General features: G+C 37.6%; 1 protein-coding gene and 1 long non-coding RNA gene across 2 annotated transcripts in view; both read left to right on the top strand.

The window, feature by feature from the left end:
• Nucleotides 1–6,968, top strand: part of LOC107692904 (myelin protein P0-like) — a 9,766-nt gene extending 2,798 nt beyond the window's left edge. Inside the window, exons 3-6 of the mRNA XM_016492117.1 lie at nucleotides 140–353; nucleotides 1,056–1,185; nucleotides 1,826–1,874; nucleotides 6,501–6,968. Coding sequence (XP_016347603.1) covers nucleotides 140–353; nucleotides 1,056–1,185; nucleotides 1,826–1,874; nucleotides 6,501–6,584 — 477 coding nt within the window. The 3' untranslated portion in view covers nucleotides 6,585–6,968. The remainder of the gene's footprint in view (nucleotides 1–139; nucleotides 354–1,055; nucleotides 1,186–1,825; nucleotides 1,875–6,500) is intronic.
• On the top strand, nucleotides 2,642–3,477 carry LOC107692905 (uncharacterized). Its single transcript, XR_001634686.1, has 2 exons — nucleotides 2,642–2,791; nucleotides 3,432–3,477. It is a non-coding gene; the product is annotated as an uncharacterized LOC107692905 (long non-coding RNA).
• Nucleotides 6,969–7,443: the final 475 nt, after the last annotated feature.

The following is a 7,443-nucleotide window of genomic DNA, read 5'->3' as shown; positions in this document are numbered from 1 at the left end:
AACAAAGAGTGAAAAATTGAAGGGGGTCTGAATACTTTCCGTACCCACTGTGTGTATATATATATATATATATAATCTTAAGTAGTTTTACATTTTATGATAAGATATAGGATGATAACCGCTTTCTATCATTATTTAGATTTTCCACTACGTAGGTGGAGCTGCCTACGTGGATAACAAAGGCCCATTCCGGGACCGTCTGGAATTTGTGGGGAACCCCAGTCGCCGTGATGGCTCTATCCTGATCAAGAACCTCGACTTCTCAGACAACGGAACCTTCACCTGTGACGCCAAGAACCCACCTGACATTGCCGGCCGCCCCTCCAGCGTTCGACTGCTGGTGTTTGAGAAGGGTAACAGATCACTATGAACATTTTTGTCTTCATCGACTAATAAAAAATTATTTTGAAAAACAAAAATGGCTTCTTTGCAGAGAAACACCTTACAAAAGAAAGTCATTCGAGTTCCTCCTTTGCTTTCGCCTCTTGCTGCAGTTACTATCAAGACTGCTTTTTGCCTTTAGGCCCATCTTATTTCAGGGTGGCATACAAAATCTAGGAGATCATATGGCAGAAGATGAAAGTTTGCTGCTAATGGAAGTACAAAATAACAGTAAATAGAGACCCGAGTGGTTTCTTGTGTGGTTGTGCATTTTTTTCTGAGAGTACAATTTCAGTGAAAAATAGTCATTGTTGAATCCAAATGCCTCACACAGAGCCTAATTCATCAAATAAATGCTTTTTTGCACAGATGTTTTTGATTTTCTTCTTTGTTTCCCTTTTAAACAGTAAATTTAACTTCTCAGTGTGGTATTAGTGGTATATGCTGGCCTGGTTGGGAGGAAAAAATTAGAACATTTCCAGGTGGGCATTGATTGATGTTGTTTGGAGTTATTTTTCAGTAATATAGTCGTGTCTGTAAAAATCCACACCACATAAAAAAGGTGCATTAAGGCAAAAACATAATGCAACTAATAGATCAGTAAAACTGTACAGGAGCTCTTTAATCTGCAGTCCTCAACACTTCTCACTTTATATTCTCTCCTTTTCTCTCAGTTCCAGTCCAGGCTGGTGTGATAACAGGGGCCATTATTGGCGTAGTGTTGGGACTGCTGATCCTCATTGTGGCAATTTACTATCTGATGCGTTTCCTGGTCGCTAGACGAGTGTTCAGCTTGAGCATGAGGTCAGTCTGGGAGCATCTGCTCCCTCAAGCCCGACCCGACCCTCTGCCCGGCCTTGACACACACACTCCTGTTCACACGCATACGCTTACCACAACACAGCCCAGATCCCCACCAGTCACACACTCACACAAAAACACACACGTCATGAGCAAGGCATTGACAGAACCCCCAACCAAACTGGGGATTACTAAGTCACCTATTCTTGCATAGCCGGACTAAATGCACTACTATTTTACCAAGATCTGCACACTTAGACAGGAAGAGTGACATTTGAGTAACCAGCCACTGTTTTGTTTTTATGTGCCTGTCCATTATAGTTATAGTCTGTCCATAAATATGAAGTATTAATGTACAGTAACTCACTCAATATACTGTTCTACTTTGGCAAATCTAGTTAATAGTTCTTCTATAGTGCTTTTAAAGTGCTAGTTGTATCAACCTTGAACAACTGTTCAACAATTTTTAGCCAACTGTTAAAAAATAAATAAATAAAAATCAGTGTACCCTCACTCTCTTGTGAATAGATTGAGGGTGGTCCATCTAAGGCTGAGACTATTGGACAATTACATAACAAGTTGAGTCCTCCTTCAACCAGATGGCCACATTGTTCATGCAATTTTTGTATTTTTGTCCCCTTAGTAAACATGGCAAGAAAGGCAAAGGAAAAGAAGGATCACAGCAAAAACAGGCAAGTGCTCACCTGTGTCCACCCTAAACACGCACACAAACACACACAAGCACATATTCACATACACACGTGCTTGCTAGTTTCTTTAAAGACCTCCTGTCCTCCAGTGGTCTCCCCCTCTTTTGTCTGTGGTTAGTTTTGACCAAGGTCTTTTTTAAAACAAGTCAAGTCAGTACATTTCCACACACTACCAGTCAAAAGTTTTGAATATTTAAGATTTTTTGTTTTGAAAGTCTCTTATGCTCACCAAGGAGGGATTTATTTGATCAAAAATACAGTAAAAATTTTAATATTGTTAAATATTATTGCATTTTAAAATAACTATTTTCTATTGTTTTAATATATTTTAAAATATAATTTATTTCTGTGATGCAAAGCTGAATTTTCAGCATCATTACTCCAGTCTTCAGTGTCACATGATCTTCAGAAATCATTCTAATAACACAGAGCCTAATTCATCAAATAAATGCTTTTTTGCACAGATGTTTTTGATTTTCTTCTTTGTTTCCCTTTTAAACAGTAAATTTAACTTCTCAGTGTGGTATTAGTGGTATATGCTGGCCTGGTTGGGAGGAAAAAATTAGAACATTTCCAGGTGGGCATTGATTGATGTTGTTTGGAGTTATTTTTCAGTAATATAGTCGTGTCTGTAAAAATCCACACCACATAAAAAAGGTGCATTAAGGCAAAAACATAATGCAACTAATAGATCAGTAAAACTGTACAGGAGCTCTTTAATCTGCAGTCCTCAACACTTCTCACTTTATATTCTCTCCTTTTCTCTCAGTTCCAGTCCAGGCTGGTGTGATAACAGGGGCCATTATTGGCGTAGTGTTGGGACTGCTGATCCTCATTGTGGCAATTTACTATCTGATGCGTTTCCTGGTCGCCAGACGAGTGTTCAGCTTGAGCATGAGGTCAGTCTGGGAGCATCTGCTCCCTCAAGGCCGACCCGACCCTCTGCCCGGCCTTGACACACACACTCCTGTTCACACGCATACGCTTACCACAACACAGCCCAGATCCCCACCAGTCACACACTCACACAAAAACACACACGTCATGAGCAAGGCATTGACAGAACCCCCAACCAAACTGGGGATTACTAAGTCACCTATTCTTGCATAGCCGGACTAAATGCACTACTATTTTACCAAGATCTGCACACTTAGACAGGAAGAGTGACATTTGAGTAACCAGCCACTGTTTTGTTTTTATGTGCCTGTCCATTATAGTTATAGTCTGTCCATAAATATGAAGTATTAATGTACAGTAACTCACTCAATATACTGTTCTACTTTGGCAAATCTAGTTAATAGTTCTTCTATAGTGCTTTTAAAGTGCTAGTTGTATCAACCTTGAACAACTGTTCAACAATTTTTAGCCAACTGTTAAAAAATAAATAAATAAAAATCAGTGTACCCTCACTCTCTTGTGAATAGATTGAGGGTGGTCCATCTAAGGCTGAGACTATTGGACAATTACATAACAAGTTGAGTCCTCCTTCAACCAGATGGCCACATTGTTCATGCAATTTTTGTATTTTTGTCCCCTTAGTAAACATGGCAAGAAAGGCAAAGGAAAAGAAGGATCACAGCAAAAACAGGCAAGTGCTCACCTGTGTCCACCCTAAACACGCACACAAACACACACAAGCACATATTCACATACACACGTGCTTGCTAGTTTCACCTCCTGCCTCCTGTCCTCCAGTGGTCTCCCCCTCTTTTGTCTGTGGTTAGTTTTGACCAAGGTCTTACAAGTCAAGAGTCAAGTCAGTACATTTCCACACACTACCAGTCAAAAGTTTTGAATATTTAAGATTTTTTGTTTTGAAAGTCTCTTATGCTCACCAAGGAGGGATTTATTTGATCAAAAATACAGTAAAAATTTTAATATTGTTAAATATTATTGCATTTTAAAATAACTATTTTCTATTGTTTTAATATATTTTAAAATATAATTTATTTCTGTGATGCAAAGCTGAATTTTCAGCATCATTACTCCAGTCTTCAGTGTCACATGATCTTCAGAAATCATTCTAATATGCTGATTTGGTGCTCAAGAAATATTTCTTATTATTAGCAATGTTGAAAATAGTTGTTCTGCTTAATTTTTTGGAAACTGTGATACGTTATTTAAAAGTTTGAGGTAAGATTCAAATTTTTATTTTTATTTACTAATACTTTTATTTAGCATAGGCACATTAAATTGATCAAAAGTGACAGTAAAGACATTTATAATGTTATAAGATCTATTTCAAATAAGTGCTGTTCTTTTTAACTTTCCATTTATCAAATAATCCTGGGGAAAAATATTCCACAAAAAATATTAAGCAGCAAAAGTTTCCAGTGATAATAAGAACCATTATTAATAATAATTTGAGCACCAGTAATAACTGAGCACCAAATCAGCATATTAGAATGATTTTATGTTGTAGTAATAATCAATTAAACTGTAATGTAAAAAAATGTAAAATAAAACTGTAATAATTTATATTAATAAATAAATAAATAAATATAAAAAATAAATATAATATAATGTAATAATAAAAATAAGCACTAAAGAAATGTCAGGTTCATGGAAGTTAAAACTCCAATTTTAAAACTCCAAGCCTACATCTACCTCAGTGTTTGTGCTCCTGTCTGCATGCCAGCTTATGAAGCCTCATTCGCAATGCATGTAAACATACTTGTAATACAGTACATGTCTAGACCAGAGTAGCTGTACCTCATCAAAAATAGAAGCAGGGGATATTTGGGATACAGCACTGGTGTCAAAACTACATTTTTTGAAGGATACAAGCACACAGGCATGTTTGTTGTTGCCACATACAGTATACTGCAATTGTATGCAACAAGTCATGTGGAGAGTTATATATATATTAGGCTACAGTGTAACAATCCTTTAAAGGTTACAACATTAAAGGTTAAACCAACGCAGAAAATGAAAATTGATTTGTGGTCCAGATTTAAGAATACACTATATCACTCTCAGCTCTTCCCTATGGTCCTGTGGACATCAGTGTCATTGAGCTGGCAGTCAAATGGAGCTCATACATCTTTTTCTGTGCTAACGTGCCATTCATTTACATACCAATTTACTTTTCTTTCTCTGTCTCTTTGGGTTTATTTTCTTCTGTGCACTTTTCCATGCCATTATCCTTCACTTCCTCCATATCACTGATTTTTCTCCTCTAGCTGTCTCGTCCCCTCCCTTTCCTGCTGTCCTCTGTTCTCTCCACAGGTGAACAGTAAAATGCTGTCAGACTGAATCATGTATCTGCTTTAATCATATATTTTATCACGACAAACACAATCACGTACAATCAAGCCACCGCCTTCCTCGTACTCATCTCATCTCTTACAGGATCAAACTAGCAGATTTCCAATCTTGTATTGTTTATGTTCTTTCTGTTTTTATTGCCTTTCTTCTTTCTTTCTTTCTGTCATCGGTTTCAGTATACACTCCTCTGTTTGCGCTCCTCTGTGTGCGTCTCCTGTCAGCTTCACTCTTTCTCTTTCACTTCTTTATTTTCTTGGTTCTGTCAGTGTAAACCCAGTCTACCCTCCAATATCCAGTGAACTGAATGCAGGTTGATAAAGAGTCTATGTGCTGCAGACTAGAACTAAGATCTCAGGACTTTAAAATCCCATAGCGGAAACTTGCTGCATAGTTTTACGTGAGTATTTAGATTACAAAAGCAGCAAAAAAAAAAAAAAGATAAGATGTTCAGTAACAGATGTACATATTTCTAGATTTGACGTCACAGAACTTACAGGAATATTTTGGGGTTAAAAACAAGTTCAAATCTGTCAACAGAATTCTAAATTCTGTGATATTTCAGTTTAAGTTGTATTTATTCCAAAACATTTCTTTAAAGGTGAAGTGTTTAATTTCTGCACTAATAGTAGCATCAGATGGAACTGTAAAAACAATGATGTTATTACTGCAAAAGTACTGGCGTTATTTTTGACAGTATCTTTCGAAAACCCTCCTACCACCCTTTTATGATTTTGACAAATGGGACGTCCTGCCATAAACTCATAATGTAATGTTTCTATTTTCAAAAAGCCTACTTACTGTAAAACTGGGTTAAAGCAAAGTATTTTATTTGGAAAATGTATTCACTTCACCTTTAATTGAGTTACATAGTGCAGCACCATTTCAGGTTTCTGACAGAACTGAAGTGAACCTTTATGAAAAAAAACCAAAAGATAATCAAACATGTTTCAGCATCCCAAGGGGTCAAAGGTCAGCTGTATACAGATTCTTTTATTTAGGTGCTGTGATGTCACGCTATCACTCCCTAACTGGCCACTTCCTGTTTTGTCCTCCCTTTCCAGAAACCGAAAGTTCCCCTGGTGTTCATCTCCTTCTAACCACTCGTTTAGCATTTCACTCTTTCTTCTTCTTCTCTTCTGTAATGAAACTACCTCCCTTATTCTGGTTCCTCATATCCGTTAAACTCATCTGACCATTCCCACCTAACCCACAAGCCCTTCTTTCTTCTTCACCCCTCTATCTTTTATCTTCTTGCTTTCTTTCTATCCCCCCCCTCTCTCTCTCTCTTTCCTCCCGTAGTGACTCACTCCTTCCGTCTCCACACTCCCTCTCTCTTTCCAGGCTTTGGCTGTGACGGATCCGGCCAAGCTGAAGGCGGCAGCATCAGAGAAGAAGAAACAGGAGTCTCGCAGGGAGAAGAAATAGGGATTGTGGAGCAGAGAGCTAGAGCTCCTGAGCGGGGCCTCCTCCACCCAGACCCAAGCCCAGGAAGAGGCAGCGGGGATGGGCAGGCAGGGCAGGGTTCTTATGACCATTGAGCTAGAGCTCACTAAACAGGAGAGAGAGGGAGGGCAAACTAAAACGAGTCCCGCCGCGTTCTTTTCTCAACTTGCGCGCAAAATCGCTCTCAAGTGAAAGAGACGGGTATGAAAAGAGGGGGTGGTGGAGAGTTTTGGAGGCGAGGAATGAAAGATGAATCTTTAAAAACAGGAGGACAGGAGAGGGGTGAAGTTTCTCATTTTACTTCCAACTAAATAAAATGTGTGGTTAAAAAAAAATACAAAAATACTGTGTCCAATCTAGGTGCAGCACAATAAAGCTACAAACTACAAGCAACAAACGCAATCTCTATGAATTTTGTTGCAGCTGTGACCAGATATTTAATAATTATAATATATAAATTGTGTTGCTTTGGTTTTTGTATTTATGTTCAGGTTAAAAATTCTAAATAGCTTCTATTCAAAAAATGTTCCATTTTAATAATTTTTAAAAAATTATATAATCATGAAAATGTGATTAAAAATTGAATTGAAAAAATTTATATGAATTTTGGAATCTGTTGTATTTGATTTGTCCCTCTTTTGCTTTAATAACAGCAGCATTCGAGCTGCTTGAACTACTTGATGATCGTGTTTTCCAGCATGATTTGAGATGATCCAAACTGCATCTTGAACTTAAGTGGAAGCAAGAACATTTTACTGTACAAAGGAATTCACGTGTACAATGTTTCTTTTTCATTAAACTACAAATAGTGCAGCATTTTAAGTCCTTATATATAAATCCT

The sequence above is a fragment of the Sinocyclocheilus anshuiensis genome, unplaced genomic scaffold (assembly GCF_001515605.1).
Source record: "Sinocyclocheilus anshuiensis isolate Anshui unplaced genomic scaffold, SAMN03320099.WGS_v1.1 scaffold1155, whole genome shotgun sequence".
NCBI lineage: Eukaryota > Metazoa > Chordata > Actinopteri > Cypriniformes > Cyprinidae > Sinocyclocheilus > Sinocyclocheilus anshuiensis.
The sequence above is the reverse complement of the archived record's forward strand: the minus strand, read 5'-3'. Positions and strand labels throughout refer to the sequence as shown.